The sequence below is a fragment of the Salvelinus namaycush genome, chromosome 15, assembly GCF_016432855.1.
Source record: "Salvelinus namaycush isolate Seneca chromosome 15, SaNama_1.0, whole genome shotgun sequence".
Taxonomy (NCBI): Eukaryota; Metazoa; Chordata; class Actinopteri; order Salmoniformes; family Salmonidae; genus Salvelinus; species Salvelinus namaycush.
Genome location: NC_052321.1, coordinates 16,232,746 through 16,260,491, shown reverse-complemented (window position 1 = coordinate 16,260,491; position 27,746 = coordinate 16,232,746). Strand labels below are relative to the sequence as shown.

The following is a 27,746-nucleotide window of genomic DNA, read 5'->3' as shown; positions in this document are numbered from 1 at the left end:
TCTTAAAATATAGTGGGGATCTTAACTAACCTAAGACAGGGAATTTTTACGAGGATTAAATGTCAGGTATTGTGAAAAACGGAGTTTAAGTGTATTTGGCTAAGCTGTACGTAAACTTCCGACTTCAATTGTATCTCCCAGTCATTGTTTCAACTGAAACGACTGTTTGAGGTAGAAACTACAGTTGGGAATCTAAGCCACACAGCATATACAGTACCGTAAGTCCTGGTAGTGTTTCTGTGTTGATAATAAGTTGAGCAGTCCACTGTAATGGCCTGCCAGGGAGCGTCACAGGGTGGCTGGCTAAGTAGCCACTGCCCTGACAGCAGCATGGGCCCTCAGTAACCTCACAGATAAGAGGGACGGATGACAATGGGCCCCAGCAGACACACACACAGGCACACACACTCTTCCCCGAATGCCGTTAATAGAGCTCAGTGTGGAGGGGCAAAGTACTGTTATCGCCAGCTAGCAGGAATGTTCCGCTCTCAAAAGCCCTTCACAACAAGATGCAAATACCATTAGCTTCCACAGTGAAAAGATACTGCTGGTTTCTGTACCCCTGCTAAGTACTTCATGCCCACTGTCATCCTATGGGGAGATAATTAGTTATTTTCAAACCTGTTATGGAGTTCAAGGTTAATTATTTAACAAGAACAAAATAACCAAATCCTTTTACTGTTGTCTCTCTCGGGGTGTGTGGAGTGGCATTGTATTGCAGCGAATGGAGGTAATTTCATAACCTATTTCCATTGTTTTCTCTCAAGGTTTGTATTCAGACACAGGAAGACAGTAAATCTGGTTGGACTGATAGTGCCGTTCTAAAAGATAAGAATGTAACTGTACTGTAAAATCCTTGTTTCTTCTCTCTGAAAATACAGAGTTGATGTGGTGTGGTATCTTAGTGCTCTCTCTCTCTCTCTCTCTCTCTCTCTCTCTCTCTCTCTCTCTCTCTCTCTCTCTCTCTCTCGCTCGCTCTTTCTCCAACTGCACAGTCTGTGTAAAGAGGCAGTCATTCGATGAGAGAATTAGAATTGTCTTGCCTCACTATTCCTTCTCTTCTCCACTGTCTGAAACATTATCGGACTATTATTAAATCCATACGCATCTAAAATGTATTACTCAGGTATATTAGATTCATGACTTGAGTGTCTGAGTCATCTATTTAATATTTAGCCAGTTGGCAAGGAGATAATTGCCTTCGATTGTGAGGCTTGCAGAAGAGTAAATATAGAAACTTATACTGTTTTCGTAACACTCCTTCTAGCCAGAGACGGACCTCTGTCTTCTCAACACTCCTTCTAGCCAGAGACGGACCTCTGTCTTCTCAACACTCCTTCTAGCCAGAGACGGACCTCTGTCTTCTCAACACTCCTTCTAGCCAGAGACGGACCTCTGTCTTCTCAACACTCCTTCTAGCCAGAGACGGACCTCTGTCTTCTCAACACTCCTTCAAGCCAGAGACGGACCTCTGTCTTCTCAACACTCCTTCTAGCCAGAGACGGACCTCTGTCTTCTCAACATTCCTTCAAGCCAGAGACGGACCTCTGTCTTCTCAACACTCCTTCTAGCCAGAGACGGACCTCTGTCTTCTCAACACTCCTTCTAGCCAGAGACAGACCTCTGTCTTCTCAACACTCCTTCTAGCCAGAGACGGACCTCTGTCTTCTCAACACTCCTTCTAGCCAGAGACAGACCTCTGTCTTCTCAACACTCCTTCTAGCCAGAGACAGACCTGCTGTCTTCTCACCACTCCTTCTATCCAGAGACAGACCTGCTGTCTTCTCAACACCCCTTCTTGCCAGAAACAGACCTGCTGTCTTCTCAACACTCCTTCTAGCCAGAGACAGACCTGCTAATGGGTCTACTGAGTTATGATTGTTGCTCTCACCAGGTCATCAGACCAGAGACACAATGGTTGTAGGGGCAGGTTGTTGAAATAGTGACCAATGTTTGTACTTGTTGCGAAACCACCTATTCTTATTTATACTGTCCTTGGCCTGTTAGTTGGGATTGGCCAAAATACTGCACATCTCTATGGTTGTCGTTGTGAGGGCAGAGATACACAGTACTGAGGCATGCCGTGCAACTGCAACCTGCTGCAACCACTTAGGAGAGGAGGCAGTTGGCTCTTGGTGCGCTCGCTCAGAGCTGAATTTCTGAGGCTAAGGAGGCTGCTGGAACATGCAAATGTGTCTGTTTGAATGATGGATGAGAGGAGAGGGAGAGAAGGGGGTCAGGAACATGCTGGAATGGCAGTGGCACACAACTGAGAATTGCGTGACTTTATCACTGTCCCCTATAGGGCTCTATACAAATGGCTGATAAAGAGCGTTTTCTGATTGTTGCTGAATATTGATGGTAATGAACGAGTCGATCCATGCCATCTCCCATTTAACAGTGCAGATAAATACAGATGACCTTTCTGAGATGGTGAAGCTAACGGAGCAGCCAAATCAAATCAGCTTTGCACACAATCAGGCCTTTGAATTCATCCAAGCATAATCGTCTTTGTTACAGTCAGTCAGTATGTGGGTGTGTGTGTCTGAGTCTTGAGCTGCGAGCACGGTGCGGCCGTGCCTAATTTTAGGCTGCTGTTGTGTGATGTGGCGGGGTGCTTTCTGCCTGCAAGGAGTTTGAGGTGTGATGTTTATCTTAACCTCTGGGGAATCGCTCTCACAGCCATCTTCAATGGGCCTAGTCTCCCCATTGGTGGGCCTTGTTACCGTGGGAATTGTGGGGCTGGATAAACAGACCCTAGATTTCCACATTAGAATTGGATTGTTTTATGAAAATGAATCATTTTAATGGAGAAACTGTGGATGGTTTGGTTTGTGCTCTAACCCTGATCACTTTTGTTGTGTCTCCTCTCCCCGTTAGATTGAAGATGTCATTATGCGGATACAGGATGAGAAGGCAGGAGGGGTGGCCATCCGAACTGTCAAGAGCTTCCTGTCCAAGATCCCCAGTGTGGTATCAGGTGACCAGCTGTGTGTGTGTGTGTGTGTGTGTGTGTGTGTGTGTGTGTGTGTGTGTGTGTGTGTGTGTGTGTGTGTGTGTGTGTGTGTGTCTGTGTGTGTGTGTGTGTGTGTGTGTGTGTGTGTGTGTGTGTGTGTGTGTGTGTGTGTGTGTGTGTGTGTGTGTGTGTGTGTGTTTGTGCGTGCGTGCGTGCGTGCGTGCGTGCGTGCGTGCGTGCGTGTTGTCTCATACAATAAGAGAAAGCAGAGAGAGCAGACAGAGAGTCAGAATCATTAAAGCAAATATGACCTTTCAGGCTCATTTGACTTGCTGCCTCTGCAGATGGGGACAGATGAGGCCGTCTGGCACTGACATTGTAGAGAGTGGCTGGTTGTGTGTTTTATGACATGGTTTTAGGGGGCAGTGTGAGTGAGTAAGACTGTTCTGGCTGGTGTGTGTATGTGTGTGTGTGAGTCAACAGAGTCAACAGTAGCCATGGGGCTGGGGAATAGGAGAGGAGGGGGGGGGTCCCAGTAACGTTGCTCTGAGTGTGACTCACCCCCTGACGTCTCTTTAGGCCTGCTGGGCTCACGCTTCACTCTCCCAGTCTCACTCCTCCTCACATTATGCCAAATATGTTGCTGTCCAGGAGTTAGAGAAAAGATGGTTACCTGGTTTCAAATCAAATTGTTGTGCTTGGCCATACAGTCGTGGGTGAACAGGGAGTACACCCCTGAGGGGCCCCGGTGTTGAGGATCAGCGTGGCAGATGTGTTGTTGCCTACCCTTACCACCTGGGGGAGGCCCGTCAGGAAGTACAGGATCCAGTTGCAGAGGGAGGTGTTTAGTCACAGAGTCCTTAGCTTAGTGATGAGCTTTGTGGGCAGTATGGTGTTGAACGCTAAGCTGTAGTCAATGAATAGCATTCTCACATAGGTGTTCCTTTTGTCCAGGTGGGAAAGGGCAGTGTGGTTTCCTGCCTATTGTTAGACCAAGATCACATTGTTCCATTTGCATTGTTCCTGCAAACACATACTCAGCAATGCCACATTTAGCCTTAGGCAAGGGCGTTGTAGCTGTGCTGTAAGCTAAAAGTAATAGATTGTTGAGGGGAGACCTGTTAACTATTGCAGCTGTTGAGTAGAGGCTTTCTGTGTGTGTACAATGCCATTTCATTGTCCCTATCAACCGTTCTTCTGCTTTGAATACCAGGAGCAGACATTGTGCAGTGGCTGATGAAAAACCTCTCCATTGAGGACTCAGGTATGTCTGCTATGTATACAGCCAACCTGACTGGGATTGACCCCTGTTGTCAGTCTCTACTCAAGCCATTTTTCTCTACTCAGCGTTAGTCTTCTCTCCTGTAGCTGAAGCCATTCATTTAGGGAGCCTGATCGCTGCCCTTGGCTACCTCTTCCCGATCTCCGACCACGTCCTCACTCTCAAAGATGATGGGACCCTGTACCGCTTCCAGGTAAGCTACCATGGTAACTTCAGGCACCGGTAGACGTACCATCCTTACACTCTTAGAAAAAAAGGGTTCAAAAAGGGTTCTTGGGCTGTCCACATAGAGAAACTTTTTTTTTCTTATTTTCTACATGGAACCAAAAGGATTCTCAAGGGGTTTTATGTGGGGACAGCTGAATAACCCCTTTAGGTTCTAGATAGCACCTTTTGTTCTAAGAGTGTAGTGGTCCCAAACTGGATTTACTGTCCACACCACCATCCATAACATGAGTTTTGACCATAAATTATCCTGTGCGCTGTCCAGAACAGTAGCCTCAATACCTTGTGGCTGGTCACTTTACGCTCTAAAGCAGAGAAAACCAGGGGAGAGTGTTCTAACAGAGTAACTGAATTGAGAGATTCCTATAGTCTGATCCCCAGTATCAGGTCAAGTGTTGTAATTGGTCTGGACTCACTACCCTTGTTCTCTCCCTTAACCCGTGGGTAAATCACTACAGATATTATCACTATATTATAAATATCAATAACAATTTTGATATTATAGATGATATCAGTTGGAGAGGCACAATGTACAGTGTTGCGTATCTACTCACAGCATCCCACAATCTGGCATTGCTGTTCAAATCAAATGTTATTTGTCACATGCTTCGAAAATAACAGGTGTAGACTAACAGTGAAATGCTTACTTACGGGCCCTTCCCAACAATGCAAAGATAAAGAAAATAGAGAAATAACAGAAAATGTATATCACATTATAATAAAAGTAATAGTAAATACACAATGAGTAACAATAACTTCAATATATACACGGGGTCATAGTACCGAGTTGAGGTAATTGAGGTACCCCTTTACTTTTTCCACATTTTGTTACGTTACAGCCTTATTCTAGAATGGATTAAATATTTTTTTCCCTCATCAATCTACACACAATACCCCATAAGGACAAAGCAAAAACAGTATTGAGACCCTTTACTCAGTACTTTGTCGAAGCACCTTTAGCAGCGATTACAGCCTTGAGTCTTCTTGGGTATGACGCTACAAGCTTGGCACATACAATATGTATTTATTTCTATTTTATTTAACTATTTGGGGAGTTTCTCCCATTCCTCTCTGCAGATCCTCTCCGGCTCTGTCAGGTTGGATGGGAAACGTTGCTGCGCAGCTATTTTTAGGTCTCTCCAGAGATGTTTGATCAGGTCCGGGCTATGGCTGGGGCACTCAAGAACATTCTGTCACGCCCTGACCTTAGAGAGCCTTTTTATTTCTCTATTTGGTTAGGTCGGGGTGTGATTTGGGTGGGCATTCTAGTTTTTCTATTTCTTTGTTGGCCGGGTATAGTTCCCAATCAGAGGCAGCTGTCTATCGTTGCCTCTGATTGGGGATCATACTTAGGCAGCCTTTTTAAATTTTTTAATTTCTTTATTTCACCTTTATTTAACCAGGCAGGCTAGTTGAGAACAAGTTCTCATTTGCAACTGCGACCTGGCCAAGATAAAGCAAAGCGGTGTGACACAGAAAACAACACAGAGTTACACATGGAGTAAACAATAAACAAGCCAATAACACAATAAACAAGTCAATGACACAGTAGAAAAAAGAAAGTCTATATACAGTGTGTGCAAAAGGCATGAGGAGGTAGGCAATAAATAGGCCATAGGAGCGAATAATTACAATTTAGCAGATTAACACTGGAGTGATAAATGAGCAGATGATGATGTGCAAGTAGAGATACTGGTGTGCAAAAGAGCGGAAAAGTAAATAAAATAAAAACAGTATGGGGATGAGGTAGGTAGATTGGGTGGGCTATTTACAGATGGACTATGTACAGCTGCAGCGATCGGTTAGCTGCTCAGATAGTTGATGTTTAAAGTTGGTGAGGGAAATAAAAGTCTGCTACTTCAGCAATTTTTGCAATTCGTTCCAGTCACTGGCAGCAGAGAACTGGAAGGAAAGGCGGCCAAATGAGGTTTTGGCTTTGGGGATGATCAGTGCTGGAACGTGTGCTACGGGTGGGTGTTGTTATCGTGACCAGTGAACTGAGATAAGGCGGAGCTAAAGTGAGCATCCAGCCAGGACGGGTTGTGCCAGCTCTACGCTCCAGACCTCCAGTGATGATCCATGGCCCGAAGCCTCCAGTGATGATCCATGGCCCAGAGTCTCCAGCGACGGTCTGCAGTCCAGAGTCTCCAGTGACGGTCGGCAGTCCAGAGTCTCCAGCGACGGTCTGCAGTCCAGAGTCTCCAGCGACGGTCGGCAGTCCAGAGTCTCCAGCGACGGTCGGCAGTCCAGAGTCTCCAGCGACGGTCTGCAGTCCAGAGTCTCCAGCGACGGTCGGCAGTCCAGCGCCTCCAGCGACGGTCGGCGGTCCAGAGTCTCCAACGACGGTCTGCGGTCCAGAGCCTCCAGCGACGGTCTGCGGTCTAGAGCCTCCAGCGACGGTCTGCGGTCCAGAGTCTCCAGCGACGGTCTGCGGTCCAGAGTCTCCAGCGACGGTCTGCAGTCCAGAGTCTCCAGAGAGCCTTTTTATTTCTCTATTTGGTTAGGTCGGGGTGTGATTTGGGTGGGCATTCTAGTTTTTCTAGTTTTTTGTTGGCCGGGTATGGTTCCCAATCAGAGGCAGCTGTCTATTGTTGTCTCTGATTGGGGATCATACTTAGGCAGCCTTTTTTCCATGAATCAGAGAGGTGTGGGGGGCTGCCATAATCGAAATACATGTCTTCGGCGCCCGGGGAACATTTACATTTACATTTACATTTTAGTCATTTAGCAGACGCTCTTATCCAGAGCGACTTACAGTAGAGTGCATACATTTTATTACATTTTACATACTGAGACAAGGATATCCCTACCGGCCAAACCCTCCCTAACCCGGACGACGCTATGCCAATTGTGCGTCGCCCCACGGACCTCCCGGTTGCGGCCGGCTGCGACAGAGCCTGGGCGCGAACCCAGCCCAGCCTGGGCGCGAACCCAGAGACTCTGGTGGCGCAGCTAGCACTGCGATGCAGTGCCCTAGACCACTGCGCCACCCGGGAGGGGTTAACTGCCTTTCTCAGGGGCAGAACGACAGATTTTTACCTTGTCAGCTCGAGGATTCGATCCAGCAACCTTTCGGTTACTGCCCAACGCTCTAACCACTTTACCTGCCGCCCCTGTTTTTGTTTTGTTCTATAAATTAGTAAAAATGTCTAAAACCCTGTTTTTACTTTGTCATTACAAGGTATTGTGTATAGATTGATGAGGAAAAGATTAATTTAATCCATTTTCGAATAAGGCTGTAACGTAACAAATGTGGAAAAAGTCAAGGTGTCTGAATAGTTTCCAAACGCACTGTATATAACATATGCAGTATATTTTTTCCTTAATAAACTCAGCAAAAAAAGAAACGTCCCTTTTTCAGGACTCTCAAAGATAATTTGTAAAAATCCAAATAACTTCACAGATCTTCGTTGTAAAGGCTTTAAACAATGTTTCCTATGCTTGTTCAATGAACCATAAACAATTAATGAACATGCACCTGTGGAACGGTCGTTAAGACACTAACAGCTTACAGACAGAAGGCAATTAAGGTCACAGTTATGAAAACTTAGGAGACTAAAGAGGCCTTTCTACTGACTCTGAAAAACACCAAAAGAAAGATACCCAGGGTCCATGCTCATCTGCGTGAATGTGCCTTAGGCATGCTGCAAGAAGGCATGAGGACTGCAGATGTGGCAAGGGCAATAAATTGCAATGTCCGTACTGTGAGACGCCTAAGACAGCGCTACAGGGAGACAGGACGGACAGCTGATCGTCCTAACAGTGGCAGACCACGTGTAACAACACCTGCACAGGATCGGTACACCCGAACATCACACCTATGGGACAGGTACAGGATGGCAACAACAACTGCCGAGTTACACCAGGAACGCACAATCCCTCCATCAGTGCTCAGACTGTCCGCAATAGGCTGAGAGAGGCTGGACTGAGGGCTTGTAGGCCTGTTGTAAGGCAGGTCCTCACCAGACTTCACCGGCAACAACGTCGGCTATGGGCACAAACCCAACGTCGCTGGACCAGACAGGACTAGCAAAAAGTACTCTTTACTGATGGGTCGCAGATTTGTCTCACCAGGGGTGATGTTCGGATTTGCATTTATTGTCGAAGGAATGAGCGTTACACCGAGGCCTGTACTCTGGAGCGGGATCAATTTGGAGGTGGAGGGTCCGTCATGGTCTGTGGCGGTTCACTCGCGTCCGATGTGTCACAACATCATCGGACTGAGCTTGTTGTCATTGCAGGCAATCTACGTTTGCTGAAATGAACGCAGTTGACAGTGAGAGGACGTTTCTTTTTTTGCTGAGTTCATATTTATATTTTCATTATTTAGTTATTTGTACTTTTTTTTTTTTGCTGCCTCTTGGTCCACCCTCGGGCCTGGGCCCAGGGGCTTCAGCCCCAGGAAGCCCCTGCATTAAGCCGGCCCTGCATGCATTGTGACATTCAGCACAGTGTGTTATAGTGTAGTGGAGGCTGAATGGTCCCTAGTCCTGCTGAAAAGCTCCAGAATAATGAGTCACTATGGCTGGCTAATCCCAGCTAGGAGCAGCTCCCTTTGGGAAGCGCTAAGCTGGCAGTCCTCTCTTCCTCTGCACTTTTCTCTGTCACTCACCCATCCCACTCCTCCCCCAATCTACCGGAGAATCCATTTATGCACACTTCTTTTCCCTCAGATTAAAATGCATGACGTGCCTTTTTCTGGAAGGGGATGCGTGTGTGTCACCCATATTCAATCGGACTAAAAATACCCTTCCTCTGATGTTATGTGTGGTGCAACAAGTGAGCGTCATCATTGCCAATAAAAGAGGACCTGCATGCTCTTTTGAGTATGTTGATGCCCTTTTGAGTATGTCTCTGGGCCAGCACTGAGGAGCTTTGACAGAGGCTGTGTGGGTACGCTGTGCTATAAATAGGTGCTGCATCTTTGGAAGCCCCGCTTTTAATGACAACTTCCTGCTGTGCTTTGAGATAAATCTGTGATGTTTCATGTAAACATATTTCATGCATGCTACGTCATTTACATAATATAAGACATTAGCAGAATCTTTTTTAATACCACACATACAGTACCAGTCAAACGTTTGGACACACTACACACTACTCATTCAAGGGTTTTTCTTTATTTTTACTATTTTCTACATTCTATAATAATAGTGAAGACATCAAAAATATTCAATAATACATATGGAATCATGTAGTAACCAAAAAAGTGTTAAACAAATCAAAATATATTTTATATTTGAGATTCTTCAAAGTAGCCACCTTTGCCTTGATGACAGCTTTGCACACTCTTGGCATTCTCTCAACTGGCATCACCTGGAATGCTTTTCCAACAGTCTTGAAGGAGTTCCTACATATGCTGAGCACTTGCTTTTCCTTCACTCTGCGGTCCTACTCATCCCAAACCATCTCATTTGGGTTGAGGTTGGGTGATTGTGGAGGCCAGGTCATCTGATGCAGGACAACATCACTCTCCTTCTTGGTCAAATAGCCCCTACACAGCCTGGAGGTGTTTTGGGTCATTGTCCTGTTGAAAAACAAATGTGTCCAAACTTTTGACTGGTACTGTATGTGCAACTTGCTATTCAGGTAGGATGCAAAAAAAAATATATATATTTTTTAGCGTTTGTTTTATTATTTTTGTTATGTATATCATTTTTATTATTGTAGGCATATGTATTAGTCTAAATCAGTTCTTTAAATAGCCTATGCAAAATGTATTTTGTTTAATTCTGATCAGACATTTTCGTTGGCTAAATTCTGTATTTAGTTTAAGATAGGTTATGTTGTAAAGGCCTGTTGTAAAATAAACATCATTAGCCTATTTGCTGTCATTTGTTGGGTATGGTAGGCACTAGCCTTTCTTGGTAATTGCTGCAATACAGCCTGTTCAAAACCTTTGTGAATGTGTAATCCAGTTCGCAAGTGTTTTGTTTCATTCTGTTGAGCCATTTTCTTTGGCCAAATCAAGTTCCAACTGTAATGTTGTGTTTACCATGATATAATATCCTGCTCATATTTTCCCGATAAACAATGGCTTGACTTACTTTTGATATTACCTTAATAAAGTTTAGAAACGTTTGTGAAGGTTTGGTGTGGTGTGGCTATTAGCCTCTATTATACTGAAGGCCTATGACATGAAGGCAGTGCGCACAGGCGCTCCAACTGACTCTGACAGTTGAACTTGAGGTGAGGAATAATGTTTTAGGCCTACCAGAGTTACCCCTATAATATAACAATATAATACTTATCTTTATAAAAAATATTCAGATAGAAAATGTATGAATTAGCCTCCTTCTGTATGCCTATATCTGTATAGCAGACGCAGTAGCCTATCTGACAAGGATAAATTAATGAATGTTGGTGTCATAGCATGCCTACGGCATCTCTCTCTCTCTCTCTCTGGGGCTAGGACTAAGCTTCTCTTCCTTTATATTTACTTTTTAAATATTAATATCATACAGTGGACACCTAAGTCTATAGGCCTATGCATGCAATTCCTTGTTGCATTTAGTGCTCACATTTCCCACAGCTGAACATGAGGTGGACTATTATTGTTTTAGGAAAGTAAATACCAAGGAAAGTTACACACCCAATGCATATGGATGACTGGTAAATTCCTAAAATGTCCAATAAATTATAAATCTTCCCGGGTCCCGGTCACTTGTTTCCGTTAGCCAGTAATAGCTGGCTTTTGGCAGATAAAAATATTGAAAAGCCCAAACATTTTATTGGCCTCGGCCAATTGTGTGGGAGAAGAAGAAAAAAGTTTTCGGAGTTTGCCAAAAGGCGCCTAAAGGACTCTCAGACCATGACAAACAAGTTTCTCTGGTCTGATGAAAACCAAGATTGAACTCTTTGGCCTGAATGCCAAGCGTCACGTCTGGAGGAAACTTTGCACCATCCCTACGGTGAAGCATGGTGGTGGCAGCCTCATGCTGTGAGGATGTTTTTCAGTGGCAGGGACTGGGAGACTAGTCAGGATGGAGGGAAAGATGAACAGAGCAAAGTACAGACAGATCCTTGATGAAAACCTGCTCCAGAGCGCTCAGGACCACAGACTAGGGTGAAGGTTCACCTTCCAGCAGGACAACGACCCAAAGCACACAGTCAAGACAACGCAGGAGTGGCTTCGGGACTCTGAATGTCCTTGAGAGGCACAGCCAGAGCCCAGACTTGAACCCGATCTAACATCTCTAGATAGACCAGAAAATAGCTGTGCAGCGACGTGCCCCATCCAACCTGACAGAGCTTGAGAGGATCTACAGAGAAGAATGGGAGAAACTCCCCAAACACAGGTGTGCCAAGCTTTTAGCATGATACTAAAGAATTCCCAGAATCACTGCCAAAGGTGCTTCAACAAAGTACTGAGTAAAGGGTCTGAATACTTACAGTTGAAGTCGGAAGTTTACAAAAACCTTAGCCAAATACATTTAAACTCAGTTTTTCACACTTCCTGACATTTAATCCGAGTAAAACCTCCCTGTCTTAGGTCAGTTAGGATCACCACTTTATTTTAAGAATGTGAAACGTCAGAATAATAGTAGAGAGAATGATTTATTTCAGCTTTTATTTCTTTCATCACATTCCCAGTGGGTCAGAAGTTTACATACACTCAATTAGTATTTGGTAGCATTGCCTTTAAATTGTTTAACTTGGGTCAAACGTTTCGGGAAGCCTTCCACAAGCTTCCCACAATAAGTTGGGTGAATTTTGGCCCATTCCTCCTGACAGAGCTGGTGTAACTGAGTCAGGTTTGTAGGCCTCCTTGCTCGCACACGCTTTTTCAGTTCTGCCCACAAAATGTCTATAGGATTGAGGTCAGGGCTTTGTGATGCCCACTCCAAGTGCCCCAGTCCCTCCTGCAGCAAAGCACCCCTACAACATGATGCTGCCACCCCCGTGCTTCACGGTTGGGATGGTGTTTTTTCAGCTTGCAAGCTTCCGCCTTTTTCCTCCAAATATAACGATGGTCATTATGGCCAAACAGTTCTATTTTTGTTTCATCAGACCAGAGGGCATTTCTCCAAAAAGTACGATCTTTGTCCCCATGTGCAGTTGCAAACCGTAGTCTGGCTTTTTTTACGGCTGTTTTGGAGCAGTGGCTTCTTCCTTGCTGAGCGGCCTTTCAGGTTATGTCGATATAGGACTCGTTTTACTGTGGATACAGATACTTTTGTACCTGTTTCCTCCAGCATCTTCACAAGGTCCTTTGCTGTTGTTCTGGGATTGATTTGCACTTTTCGCACCAAAGTACGTTCATCTCTAGGAGACAGAACGCATCTCCTTCCTGAGCGGTATGGCGGCTGCGTGGTCCCATGGTGTTATACTTGCGTACTATTGTTTGTACAGATGAACGTGCCAAAACTATAGTTTGTTAACAAGAAATTTGTGGAGTGGTTGAAAAACATGTTTTAGTGACTCCAACCTAAGTGTATGTAAACTTCCGACTTCAACTGTATGTAAATGTGATATTTCAGTATTCAAAAAAACTGTTTTTGCTTTGCTTTGTATGGGGTATTGTGTATAGATTGATGATATATATATTTTTAATACATTTTAGAATAAGGCTGTAACCTAACAAAGTGGAAAAAGTCAAGGTGTCTGAATACTTTCCGAATGCACTGTATGTATCTTGTTTATCAATTATTGCACAACAATTCTAAATGCAATCACTTGTTAAAAATTCTTAGCTTCAACAGACAGATTAGTCTTCTATTTTCAGCAGTAGGCATTTGCTTTCCAAATGGTATCCCGATGTTTTTTCTTGTGCATTTAGAAATGTGCAAAAAGCTAATTGACAGCCACAACCAACCATAGAAATATAATCCATAGATGACAGTTCCCAGTCAAGGGTGCGTTCGTAAATTCACTCTGGCTATCTACTCCGATTTCAGAGCACTCTCGTCTGAGTGTGAGTAACTGATGCATTTACGAACGCTCAACACTCATTGAATAGGACCGTAGTCAGTAATCGTCAGCAAAGAAACTTAATTAAATTGTTGCCAGGAGCAGAGTTACAGTCGCCAACGCTCTGGATAAAATGAAAACAGCCTAACCAGCTCTGCTAGGGCGAGTAAAATGGTCAGAGTGAGGTGTTCTCACATTTGTGTCTTGAAGTAGCTAGCAAGCTAGCCACCGTTAGTCAGTTAGCTTGGGTGCATGACTGCCGTTGTGAGGTCAGAACACGTGGATCTACCCTACTCCTCGGTCAGAGTGTCCAGTGTGCGATCTGAACGCTCTGAGTTTACAAACGGATAATCTGACAATGCTCTGGCACTCCAGATTGAATTTACAATCGCACCCCAAGTCAGGCCTGGCAAACAATGCTCGTGTACCCATGATTTTAACAGTCAAAGTGCCAGGGTTAAAGGTTCCAAAATTCTTCTATAGATTATTTGTCTTTGGCCACAATGCAACAAGCTGTTCTATATTTGGCATGCATGCTGCCCAAATTGCTTGTGATAAAACTTAATCCACAGCTATTTTTTAAAAGCTACTGATCCTCTGTGGCTAAATTATGCTCTCTGGTGTAGTATTTTGAATTTGTACATTTATTTTAAATAATTTTGGCAAAGGTATTTCAATTTGCAGCACCTTCAGCACCCCTACTTCCCGCGGCTATGAGCAGAGTCACACCATAAAATGTCACTGCTGCAGTTTGGTTTAGACTTGAGAAAATACATGTTAACCTGTCTATTGTGTTGATTCTGACACATATTCATATCTCAATCATCTTGTTAGCCTTTTGTTGTTGAAGGGGCAGTGCAGTTATGATATTTCCACACTATGAGGTCGAAATAACACTCAGAAACTGTGAAAATTATGAGATTTCCCTTTTTGTGTAAGAGCTGTTTGAAAAGAAATCCTGAAATTTCAGCCTGTTCAGGTGGGATAGAACTTTTGGCCCACATCATGATGTCACAGTGTGATCTGACTGTTCATCTGGGTAAGGGGGTCGGCTCTAGACCATCCTATCAGCCAATCAGGGCTGTGTATGTAAATATGTTCACATTTGTTTCCTAACACCCACATGATCAGACTGAGTATTTACATTACACATTTTCACTAAACACTCACAGTGATCTTTTAGACATACAGTGCAGATTTAAAAATAAAATGACAAAGACTGCATGGGGGCTTTAAGCTAATTATATGAGTGATATTGGAGATGTCTCAGCACATCTCTGCATTCTAATTCTGCCCATCATTAGAAATGATGGATCTGAGAAATACATTATTTATGCATCATGGAATGAACTGTGAATCTGAAATATCAATTGCAATAATCAAAGAAATCTGGATGGAGAATATAGCTATTGTTCTTACCTAGATAGTTATGCAGAGCATAAGAAGGGCATTGATTATCACACCACTCATCTTCTTTTAACTTCAGCATGTTCGTAGAGAGGGAAAGGCATGAACAAAGAGCATGGACGGTTTGTGTGTTCTCCAGCATCTTCATCTCAACATGACTTAGGGCTATGAGTCAGGGTGGACTGGACACAACATGCATATTAAAACCAGGGCTGCCCATCTTCAAACCAAACTGTGTCTAAGAAATGTGTTTAAAACCTCATTATTTGAACATTTTTATCCACATACTCAACACAAAAATGTTTACTGAGTGAATCAAAAAGAAAAGGAACTGTTTACTTCAAACACTGCTCCTAGGGGCAGCGTGGAGAAAATTGTCTGCATCAACATTAGGAAAAACAGTAAAAAGGAGACCCTCTCCAGTCTTGTGCAGATGCTCTGATGTATAAATGATCTTAAGATGATGAGTAAGTTAATGATCTCTCCACTTTCCTCCTCAGGCTCCATACTTCTGGCCCTCTAATTGTTGGGAACCTGAAAACACAGACTATGGTAAGTTATGTTGTGGTCCCTAAGGGTGGATTGAGAAAATATCATTGAACTCAAATGTGTCTAAATGTTACCCCTCATATTTTCATTATGCGTAACCCCCAGCTATTCCCCCCTGATGCCCCTCCCTGCCAGCCTAACCTATAGCCCTGCTCAGTGCAGAGTGAGAGCAGAGTGTCTGGCCCAGACTGTGTCATATCCTCCTGCCTAGAGTGTAAACACAGACTATGGATCTGTTGTTGTCTCACACCCAGTATTGATTGAGTGGCCCACTCTGTAATGCATCCCACTATCTCCCCAGTAGGATCTAATTTTACCCCCAGGTCTGCAGCGCTATATTAGCCAATCAGGGTACAGAGGTCTTACGTGACATTATTGTACATCTCCAGGGTTTCATGTTTGCATGGCATTTCTCCAGCCTGATTATGTAAATGGAAAAGTTGCCAACTGTCTCATTAAATATTGCTCACCGCACTCTGATCAGAACAGATTTACTCAGGCGGAAACCGAGTAGGTGGCATTTGTTTGCAAGAAATAAACTACACTTACAACTGGCGATACAGCATATGTGACATTTGTTTGGCAATATCACTAAAGGCAGGCAGTCTGCCAAGCAACAGTAAGTAACTGACTACACTCTGCTGTCTTCTCTCTCCTCTGCAGCTATTTACCTGTGCAAGCGCACCATGCAGAACAAGGCCAGGCTGGAGCTAGCTGACTACGAGGCTGTGAGTCCCCTATTCACCCTACTGGAACTGTCGTCAGTACACTATCAATACACTACTGACTCTTTAACAGAGGTATCAACTACACAACTACAGATTCTCTCAGATCACATGCCATGCTCCTGAGCTCTAGTCTATTCCATGCTATATAGGTTTGGTCAGAGTGTTGTTTTCCCCACAATTCAAATAGGTGACTTCATTTAATATGTATGACAGATGTTTTGTATTGCTCATTTGCCAAGCAGATGCCCTTATTATATGCAAATTACAACAGCCGTGATATTACTTCCTGGTTAAGCTGAGCTGGCTAGCTCTATGCAGCAAAAAGCATTATAGCGATGCAATTACCCAAGAACCTTCACTGGTTTACTCTTACCCCTCATATCTCTATGATTGGGGTGTCTTACAGGAGAACCTGGCTCGACTGCAGAGGGCCTTCGCCAGGAAGTGGGAGTTCATCTTCATGCAAGCTGAGGCGCAGGTCAAGTGAGTGGACAATAACTAGGCAAAAGAGCACGCACACAACATATTGTGGTTTTGATACTTTGTCTATTGTGCCCTATGTCAGTGTATTCCTTATATTTCATGCATTGATGCAGGTGCCAGATGCATACCCCTCGGTTACTTTCTAGGTGATATTTTACTCATTGACTTTTATCACTGTTCCTTCCACTACATCGCCATCTGCTGGTTGACATTTGTAAACACGATATCAGGACATGAGAAAAACCTAATTGGTCATGATTACCCTTTCAAATGATTATAGTCTGAGCACTAAGTATTTACTGTAGTTGAGAGATAATACATTTTAGCGTTGTTACATTCAGAGTGAGAGAGAGAAACAGTCCAACCAAGCACTGATCAGTAAATGTCAGTTATGTAAGAGTTGTACCCTACCAGCCAGCGGCCAAACCACAGATTGTTTGGTGACGAAACAAGTTGTGACTTCCACTTTGAGCTTTTACCCTCCTCTGGTCTCTCATTAAGAGTGACATGTCTGTCTGTGTTCTCAGTATTGACTTGGCTCTGTCCTCTCTCCCCTACCCTCAGGATCGACAGGAAGAAGGACAAGGCTGAGAGGAAGATCCTAGACAGCCAGGAGAGGGCATTCTGGGACGTCCATCGCCCTGTGGTAAGCTGAAAGGAGGAGGGAAGGAGGGTGCTGGTGCTAAGCTGAGAGGAGGACGTGGTGGTAAACTGAAAGGAGGAGGGTGCTGGTAAGCTGAAAGGAGGAAGGGAGGAGGGTGCTGGTGCTAAGCTGAGAGGAGGACGTGGTGGTAAACTGAAAGGAGGAGGGGAGGAGGGTGCTGGTAAGCTGAAAGGAGGAGGGGAGGAGGGTGCTAGTGCTAAGCTGAGAGGAGGACGTGGTGGTAAACTGAAAGGAGGAGGGGAGGAGGGTGCTGGTGCTAAGCTGAGAGGAGGAGGTGGTGGTAAACTGAAAGGAGGAGGGGAGGAGGGTGGTGGTGCTAAGCTGAGAGGAGGACGTGGTGGTAAACTGAAAGGAGGAGGGGAGGAGGGTGCTGGTGCTAAGCTGAGAGGAGGACGTGGTGGTAAACTGAAAGGAGGAGGGGAGGAGTGTTGTGGTGATAAGCTGAGAGGAGGAGGTGGTGGTAAACTGAAAAGAGGAGGGGAGGAGTGTTGTGGTGATAAGCTGAGAGGAGGAGGTGGTGGTAAACTGAAAGGAGGAGGGGAGGAGGGTGCTGGTGCTAAGCTGAGAGGAGGAGGTGGTGGTAAACTGAAAGGAGGAGGGGAGGAGGGTGCTGGTGCTAAGCTGAGAGGAGGACGTGGTGGTAAACTGAAAGGAGGAGGGGAGGAGGGTGGTGGTGCTAAGCTGAGAGGAGGACGTGGTGGTAAACTGAAAGGAGGAGGGGAGGAGGGTGGTGGTGCTAAGCTGAGAGGAGGATGTGGTGGTAAACTGAAAGGAGGAGGGGAGGAGGGTGGTGGTGCTAAGCTGAGAGGAGGACGTGGTGGTAAACTGAAAGGAGGAGGGGAGGAGGGTGCTGGTGCTAAGCTGAGAGGAGGACGTGGTGGTAAACTGAAAGGAGGAGGGGAGGAGGGTGGTGGTGCTAAGCTGAGAGGAGGAGGTGGTGGTAAACTGAAAGGAGGAGGGTTGTGGTGATAAGCTGAGAGGAGGAGGTGGTGGTGCTAAGGTCTGAAGGGATAGAGAGAGGGCATGATGAAAGGACAAGGAATGTTACAGTGAAAGTCCTGTAGGGCTCCACTGTCAGAACAATAAAGTGTTTTAATGTCTGGTGGGGCCTGGGTTAGCCTGAATTAATTTGGATCCTAGTGGGGCTCTGTATTAGCCAACTCCAGTGTTGAATTAAGTCTAGCCTCCAGGCTAGGGAAGGATGTTTCTGGTGACCCACTATAATCTGACCTGGAAACTAACTCTCTCACAGCCAGGCTGTGTAAACACCACAGAGATGGACATTCGCAAGTGCCAGAGAGAGAAGAATCCACAGAGGGTGAAAAAGGTAAAGAAGAAGGCTTTTAGTGATGAGTGGTCTCTGTTTATGTATGTATGTATCTGTGTGCGTGTGTTGAGGGTGAGTGGTCTCTGTTTATGTATGTATGTATCTGTGTGCGTGTGTTGAGGGTGAGTGGTCTCTGTTTATGTATGTATGTATCTGTGTGCGTGTGTTGAGGGTGAGTGGTCTCTGTTTATGTATGTATGTATCTGTGTGCGTGTGTTGAGGGTGAGTGGTCTCTGTTTATGTATGTATGTATCTGTGTGCGTGTGTTGAGGGTGAGTTGTCTCTGTTTATGTATGTATGTATCTGTGTGCGTGTGTTGAGGGTGAGTGGTCTCTGTTTATGTATGTATGTATCTGTGTGCGTGTGTTGAGGGTGAGTTGTCTCTGTTTATGTATGTATCTGTGTGCGTGTGTTGAGGGTGAGTGGTCTCTGTTTATGTATGTATGTATCTGTGTGCGTGTGTTGAGGGTGAGTGGTCTCTGTTTATGTATGTATGTATCTGTGTGCGTGTGTTGAGGGTGAGTTGTCTCTGTTTATGTATGTATGTATCTGTGTGCGTGTGTTGAGGGTGAGTTGTCTCTGTTTATGTATGTATGTATCTGTGTGCGTGTGTTGAGGGTGAGTTGTCTCTGTTTATGTATGTATGTATCTGTGTGCGTGTGTTGAGGGTGAGTGGTCTCTGTTTATGTATGTATGTATCTGTGTGCGTGTGTTGAGGGTGAGTTGTCTCTGTTTATGTATGTATGTATCTGTGTGCGTGTGTTGAGGGTGAGTTGTCTCTGTTTATGTATGTATGTATCTGTGTGCGTGTGTTGAGGGTGAGTTGTCTCTGTTTATGTATGTATGTATCTGTGTGCGTGTGTTGAGGGTGAGTGAATAAGCAATACGGAAACAAATTGACAACAGAATTTCAGCATGCTTATAGGGAAGGACACTCAACAAGCACAGCACTTACACAAATGACTGATGATTGGTTGAGAGAAATTGATGATAAAATGATTGTGGGGGCTGTCTTGTTAGACTTCAGTGCAGCTTTTGACATTATTGATCATAGTCTGCTGCTGGAAAAACGTATGTGTTATGGCTTTACACCCCCTACTATAATGTGGATAATGAGTTACTTGTCTAACAGAACACAGAGGGTGTTCTTTAATGGAAGCCTATCAAATATAATCCAGTTAGAATCAGGAATTCCCCAGGGTAGCTGTTTAAGCCTCTTGCTTTTTTCAATTTTTACTAACGACATGCCACTGACTTTGAGGAAAGCCAGAGTTCTATGTATGCGGATGACTCAACACTATACACGTCAGCTACTACAGCAACTGAAATGACTCAACACTATACACGTCAGCTACTACAGCAACTGAAATGACTGCAACACTATACACGTCAGCTACTACAGCAACTGAAATGACTGCAACACTCAACAAAGAGCTGCAGTTAGTTTCAGAGTGGATGCCAAGGAATAAGTTAGCCCTAAATATTTCTAAAACATAAAGCATTGTATTTGGAACAAAACACTCACTAAACCCTAAACCTCAACTAAATCTTCCAATAAATAATGTGGAAATTGAGCAAGATGAGATGACTAAACTGATTGGAGTAACACTAGATTGTAAACTGTCATGGTCAAAACATACTGATGCAGTAGTAGCTAAGATGTGGAGAAGTCTGTCTATAATAAAGCGATGCTCTGTCTTCTTAACAACACTATCAACAAGGCAAGTCCTACAGGCCCTAGTTTTGTTGCACCTTGACTACTGTTCAGTCGTATGGTCAGGTGCCAATTGCAATTGGCTCAGAACAGGGCAGCACGGCTGGCCCTTGGATGTGCATAGAGAGCTAGTAATAATAATATGCATGTCAATCTCTCCTGGCTGAAAGTGAAGGAGAGATTGACTTCATCACTACTTTTATTTATGAGAGGTATTGACATGTTGAATGCACCGATCTGTCTGTCTAAACTACTGGCACACAGCTCGGACACCCATGCATACCCCACAAGACATGCCACAAGAGGTCTCTTCACAGTCTCCAAATCCAGAACAGACTATAGGAGGCACACAGTACTACATAGAGCCATGACTACATGGAATTCTACATGGAATTCTATTCCACATCAAGTAACTGTCCAAACTGTAACCGTCCAAGCAGTAAAATTAGATTTAAAAAACAGATAAAAAACACCTTATGGAACAGCGGGGACTGTGAAGCAAGACAAACATTGGCACAGACACAGGCACATACACACGATAACATACGCACTATACATACACATGGATTTAGTACTGTAGATATGTGGTAGTGGTGGAGTAGGGGCCTGAGGGCACACAGTGTGTTGTGAAATCTGTGAATGTATTGTAATGTTTTAAAATTGTATAAACTGCCTTAATGTTGCTGGACCCCAGGTAGAGTAGCTGATGGGGATCCATAATAAATACAAATACAAATAACAGACTTGTATATCCATTCTGTCCATGTTCAGTCGGTGTATGGGGTAACAGACGACACCCAGACTCAGAGTTCAGTCCACCAGTCCCTCCCGTCCCAGCCGGCCAGGAAGCCCACCAGAGAGGACGTGCAGAAGGAGGTAACACACTGTGATGCTCCTGACAGGTCATTACTAACACTGCCATTATCCATTATTTCCTGCTGTCTGTCTGTTTGCCTATCTGTCTGTCTGTCTGTCTGTCTGTCTGTCTGTCTGTCTGTCTGTCTGTCTGTCTGTCTGTCTGTCTGTCTGTCTGTCTGTCTGTCTGTCTGTCTGTCTGTCTGTCTGTCTGTCTGTCTGTCTGTCTGTCTGTCTGTCTGTCTGTCTGTCTGTCTGTCTGTCTCACTCATCAATCATAACGCCAACTCTCCTCTTGATTAATGAGCTTCTCTCTCATTCTGCCGTCTTTTCTCTCTCAGATTTCCTTCTTGAACATGCAGCTGGACAGACACTGTATGAAAATGTCCAAAGTAGCAGACAGCCTCATGAGCTACACAGAGCAGTTCATGGTCTACGATCCTTTAGCGTCAACTATTGAACCGTCCAACCCCTGGATCAGCGATGACATGAGTTTCTGGGACCTGGAGGCTAGGTGGGTTCATTGGGGAGGCAGTGTGGGGCACAGGAGGTTGGTGGAACCTTAATTGGGGAGGATGGGCTCATAGGAATGGCTGGAATGGAATAAATGGAATGGTAATCGAACATGGCCTCCATGTGTTTGATACCGTTCCATTTACTCCGTTCCAGCCATTATTATGAGCCATCCTCCCCTCAACAGCCTCCGGTGGCGTGAGGCCATAGGCCCCATGGACCGACCTCACTAGTCAAACATAATCACTCCTCAAATGACTAGTGGGGTCAGGCAGAGGGTTAGTGCTCTCAGGTGCTGACCGAAATGTCATGATACCCCCATGGCTAGCTCCTCTTTCTTTCCCTATTCCTCCACATTTTAAACAGCATGCACACCCACAACGTATGTACTGTGGGAGCGTAGTGTGAGAATAGCATGTGCAGTAAACCAGCTCTATGCTAGGTTTGATTGGCATTCTGAGATGCCTCACAGTCGTCTCTCTCCGTTCTTCCCTGTGAGCAGCCGGGACCCCAGCCAGCACCGTGTGAAGAAGTGGGGCTTCTCTCTGGAGGAGGCCCTCAAGGACCCAGCGGGACGGGACGCTTTCCTCAAGTTCCTGGAGTCAGAGTTCAGCTCAGAGAACCTCCGGTGAGAGGTGGAGCCTTATAGGCTCAGGCAGGCGCAGTTCCCAATGATAACACTGTCACTATCTTCTTCCCTTCTACTGTTTCACATCCATTTATATTCCCCAGGCCAATAGAGGCTTTTGAGTGGCAGCAATGAGATTAAATGGAATGACCGCTATGCATGTCCACAAGGGGGTGCTCTCCTCTCCTGGCAGTTTAACACAAGGAAGTGAATGCAGACACTGATCTCTATTGGCTGTGCCCTACCTGTGCCCCTTGACTAGGTTCTGGTTGGCAGTGCAGGACCTGAAGCGGAGGCCCCTTGAGAACGTGGCGGCCAGGGCCCAGGAGATCTGGCAGGAGTTCCTGGCAGAGGGTGCACCCAGCTCCATCAACCTGGACTCCCACAGCTATGAGCTCACCAGCCATAACCTAAAAGATCCTGGACGATACAGCTATGAGGACGCACAGGTACATATCACAGTCTCCCATATTCACTCAAACACATATGCATGCACGCCCACACAGACTGTCAATATTACTGCTACTACTGCACACACATTCAACCACTCACACAAACACATAACATCATAATCCCCACCCACACACTGCTGGCTGAGAGGGGGGTGGATGGACAGATGGAGTGAAAGGAAATTAAGTGAATGGTGGTGAAGAAACTATGTTTTTCAGGGTCTAATGGGCTGAGTAATACCTGTGAATGGCACATGCATTCATCCTAGATTCGAACTGTATTTGCTTTGTTTGAGGGAAATTGCCTCACGGTGCATTAGCTTCAATGGCTATACGATGGCTTTGTGTTCATTCAGCCATCTCAGGAGACTCCTTCTTCCCACCATGTTATCATCAAGCATGGTTTACACTCAGCTCCTTCGTTCCCACTCTTACATAATCAACTCAACTCAACACACACACACACACACACACACACACACACACACACACACACACACACACACACACACACACACACACACACACACACACACACACACACACACACACACACACACACACACACACACACACACACACACACACACACACACACACACACACACACACACACATCAACCACCTCTCCTTCTTCTCCAGGAACACATCTTCAAGTTGATGAAAAGTGACAGCTATGCACGCTTCCTGAGATCCACCATTTATCAGGACCTCCTGCTAGCCAGAAAGAAGCTGGTGAGCTGTAACTAACACCTACTCAGTCACAACTCCACCATCTTAAACCTGTGATAATATGCATTTACTAAATATGGTTGAAAGCACTCCATACTTTTATTTGGAAGATGCAACTTTATTCTCAAATCCACACTTTCTACAGATACTATATCACCATTTACATCTGAACTGAGACGGCTTACCTTTGCTCGAGTATTCATGTCGTTCAGTTTATTATATTATTTGACTCCTTCAGATTTATACATTCACAGCTCTCTAAAATTGAAAATAAAGCAAGTCCTGTTATACTGTGTACTAGGATGATCAGCACCACAGCAGATCAAAGCATCATCTTCTCTTGGTGAGCAGCAGCAGTGCATCCATGTGTTATGTAGTCCCCTTAAAAGACCCCCCCCCCCCCCCCCCCCCCCCCCCCCCCCCCCTGCTGGCCTGGCCCCTAGCTCTTCTACCACAGCCACTGCTTCTGGCTTCATGGCCTAAAATGTAACCTGTGTTTTTCCTTGACACTTTTCTAATCTTCCCTCATCCCCTCCCCGTGCCTCTCACCGTTTCCCACCCCCACACCATGCTTCCCCTATTCACAGACAGAGGGTGAGCAGGGCCGCCGTACCTCCCTGGAAAAGTTCACCCGCAGTGTGGTAAGTCACCAGGAACTGGGGCTGTATCACGGGCACGCAACCTAATGAAGATCTTTTTCAAGTTCAATATAATTGTGCAGGCTAGTAGTGCAGAGGTCTTTTGATGGTATTTATTACCATTTTAAGGACAGGTAAGTGCTCAACATGTATGCAGGGGTAACTAGTCTTAGTACTTTCTTGGCACAGCACTGTACACAAACTGCATTATTTTTCAAAAACTCAGCCAGTAAAGTTTGTTTCCATTTTCCAGGGCAAGTCGTTGACGGGCAAGCGGCTGACAGGGCTGATGCAGTCATCCTGACACTGCCTGGGCTGGAAGGGCACAGACAGACACCCCTGGAGGGGTCATGACCATGCAGGGAGAGGAGCGCTGCTGGGGTGGGGAGCTTTGCTCTGGTGGGTCACAGACAGTACCATGCAGCGCTGGAATTAGGACTACTCACAGAACCACAGATCATGCCAGCTGGGGGGGGGGGGGGGGGGGGGCTTGACCCACTCACCACATGGCATGAACACAGTACAAGCACATACAGTAGGGCTACATACAAGCTCAATGAGGCATAGTGGGACATATACAGATATACATAGAGTTGAAGTCGAAGTTTACATACACCTTAGCCAAATACATTTAAACTCAGTTTCACAATTCCTGACATTTAATCAGAGTAAAAATTCCCTGTCTTAGGTCAGTTAGGATCACCACTTTATTTTAAGAATGTGAAATGTCAGAATAATAGTAGAGAGAATTATTTATTACAGCTTTTATTTCTTTCATCACATTCCCAGTGGGTCAGAAGTTTACATACACTCAATTAGTATTTTGTAGCATTGCCTTGAAATTGTTTAACTTGGGTCAAACGTTTCGGGAAGCCTTCCACAAGCTTCCCACAATAAGTTGGGTGAATTTTGGCCCATTCCTCCTGACAGAGCTGCTGTAACTGAGTCAGGATTGTTGGCTTCCTTGCTCGCACACCCTTTTTCAGTTCTGCCCACACATTTTCTATAGGATTGAGGTCAGGGCTTTGTGATGGCCACTCCAATACCTTGACTTTGTTGTCCTTAAGCCATTTTGCCACAACTTTGGAAGTATGCTTGGGGTCATTGTCCATTTGGAAGACCCATTTGCGACCAAGCTTTAACTTCCTGACTGATGTCTTGAGATGTTTCTTCAATATATCTACATAATTTTCCTGCCTCATGATGCCATCTATTTTGTGAAGTGCACCAGTCCCTCCTGCAGCAAAGCACCCCCACAACATGATGTTGCCACCCCCGTGCTTCAAGGCTTGCAAGCCTCCCCCTTTTTCCTCCAAACATAACAATGGTCATTATGGCCAAACAGTTCTATTTTTGTTTCATCAGACCAGAGGACATTTCTCCAAAAGTACGATATTTGCAGTTGCAAACCTCAGTCTGGCTTTTTTATGGCGGTTTTGAAGCAGTGGCTTCTTCCTTGCCGATCGGCCTTTCAGGTTATGTCGATATAGGACTCGTTTTACTGTGGATATAGATACTTATGTATATGTTTCCTCCAGCATCTTCACAAGGTCCTTTGCTGTTGTTCTAGGATTGATTTGAATTTTTCGCACCAAAGTACGTTCATCTCTAGGAGACAGAATGCGTCTCCTACCTGAGCAGTATGACGGCTGCGTGGTCCTATGGTGTTTATACTTGCAAACTATTGTTTGTACAGATGAACGTGGTACCTTCAGGCATTTGGAAATTGCTCCCAAGGATGAACCAGACCTGTGAAGGTCTATACATTTTTTTCTGAGGTCTTGGCTGATTTCTTTTGATTTTCCCATGATGTCAAGCAAAGAGGCACAGCGTTTGAAGGTAGGTCTTGAAATACATCCACAGGTACACCTCCAATTGACTCAAATGATGTCAATTAGCCTATCAGAAGCTTCTAAAGCCATGACATCATTTTCTGGAATTTTCCAAGCTGTTTAAAGGCAGTCAACTTAGTGTATGTAAACTTCTGACCTAATGGAATTGTGATACAGTGAATCATAAGCGAAATAACAATTGTTGGAAATATTACTTGTGTCATGCACAAAGTAGATGTCCTAACCGACTTGACAATACTACAGTTTTGTTAACAAGACATTACTGGAGTTGTTGAAAAACGAGTTTTAATGACTCCAACCTAAGTGTATGTAAACATCCAACTGCATATACATATACAGTACAGTCTGCCCACACTAGGCAGTCAGCAATAAGGACAGCAGGAGGACAATTTTCTGTTCTGTATTTAACAAATCTCTTTTTTTATATCTTTATCTTTGTCTAAATCTGTTTCATATTTTTTTCTTATACAGTACACCATATAATCCTATTTACTGATGGAAACTTAAAACCTATTATTTTTGCAGTGATTGGGAATATATTTTTGTTTGCCCATAAATCTAAGGTATTGTAATTGTTATTATAGAAGCGACTTTGAGGGAAATTCTCCATGTTTTATTACATTCCAGGAGTAGGCATAAGGGCTTGATAGAGAATCTACAATTAATCATTGCATGTTTCATCAAATTGTGTTTGTTTAGAATTCATGCTATGGTTGGATTTTTATTTATTGAAAGCATGAAGTCCAATTGAGGTCATAGGCCTATTTTTCAAAGGAGACCTGGCCAACACAGACAATCATACACTGAAGAGAACACCTACCATTTGATTAAATCAATATAGACAGCTTTAAAGCTTGAAAACCCTTTCCCTTATGGAAAATCTCAATAATGTTGTCTCTGAATCAGTGATTTCAGCCTTATTTAATATTTTACACAGCACCAAGTTTCAAGTTTTAATGTCACATGCACAAGTACAGTGAAATGCCTTTCTTGCAAACTCAAAACCCAACAATGTAATGATCAATAACAATGTGATACATGGTGTTTCCATATTATCCTGCACCTATTCAAGCAGATACATGCCAAATAAATGCCACATTTGACCAGTCAGAGCTATTTAAGTGACATTCACATGCCTTACAGGCCCCTAATAAAATAGCCCTGCATCACTACCACTTTGGAATGTCACCAATGTCATCTAATGGAGACTAAACACCATGCACAGTCCTCTATGGGCCATGGTGGCCAGGCATGCCCGAACAGGAGGACTGTGGCAGGAATATTTATTTGGATGTCGAAATATGTCATCACCCCGCAATCAGAAGGATCCTATATCGCTTAACAGCCCAAGAGAAGCATGTTTCATTTAGTGCTAGCCTTTTTGTTGCATTCATGTCAATGTAAACCATGACTTACATGCTCAGTCATTACAGAGAAATGTGTATGTATTATTCCTCATGTTATGTTGTTGCAAGCCATTGTTTTATTTGCCAAACAGTGTGTATACTTGTTAGGGAAAATGCTCTGTGAAATGAAGTTTAGGGAGTTTGAGCTGGGGAGAAAAGGTTACGTGCACAGCCAACCAGCAAGCTGCTTGATTCTTCTTCTTCTTCGCCTTCTTCTTCTATTATCTTCAAACACAACCAAAAGGGAAATTACCTCGATCTCCACCACTGAACAGAACAACGAACATCCCTGCTGAAAGGACATAAACCAACAGGATGCACCTGACTGATATCACATCCACCACTGGAACTGGAAGATACATGATTCATCTGAAGGCCTCTGCTGCATCGCTCTTCTACTCTCCCAAAGTGCTGAGATAGAGGAGGG

The 27,746-nt window shown here is 44.5% G+C and overlaps 1 protein-coding gene across 1 annotated transcript in view; it reads left to right on the top strand.

Annotated features, from left to right (window-relative positions):
• The window catches only part of LOC120060223 (regulator of G-protein signaling 6-like), a 60,762-nt gene extending 36,398 nt beyond the window's left edge, over positions 1–24,364 (top strand). Inside the window, exons 2-16 of the mRNA XM_039009376.1 lie at positions 2,881–2,980; positions 4,170–4,220; positions 4,325–4,431; positions 15,281–15,332; positions 15,993–16,057; positions 16,464–16,540; positions 17,105–17,186; positions 18,457–18,531; positions 21,017–21,121; positions 21,442–21,614; positions 22,116–22,241; positions 22,504–22,690; positions 23,333–23,425; positions 24,010–24,063; positions 24,314–24,364. Of these exons, the coding sequence (XP_038865304.1) occupies positions 2,881–2,980; positions 4,170–4,220; positions 4,325–4,431; positions 15,281–15,332; positions 15,993–16,057; positions 16,464–16,540; positions 17,105–17,186; positions 18,457–18,531; positions 21,017–21,121; positions 21,442–21,614; positions 22,116–22,241; positions 22,504–22,690; positions 23,333–23,425; positions 24,010–24,063; positions 24,314–24,364 (1,398 nt within the window). The remainder of the gene's footprint in view (positions 1–2,880; positions 2,981–4,169; positions 4,221–4,324; positions 4,432–15,280; positions 15,333–15,992; positions 16,058–16,463; positions 16,541–17,104; positions 17,187–18,456; positions 18,532–21,016; positions 21,122–21,441; positions 21,615–22,115; positions 22,242–22,503; positions 22,691–23,332; positions 23,426–24,009; positions 24,064–24,313) is intronic.
• Positions 24,365–27,746: the final 3,382 nt, after the last annotated feature.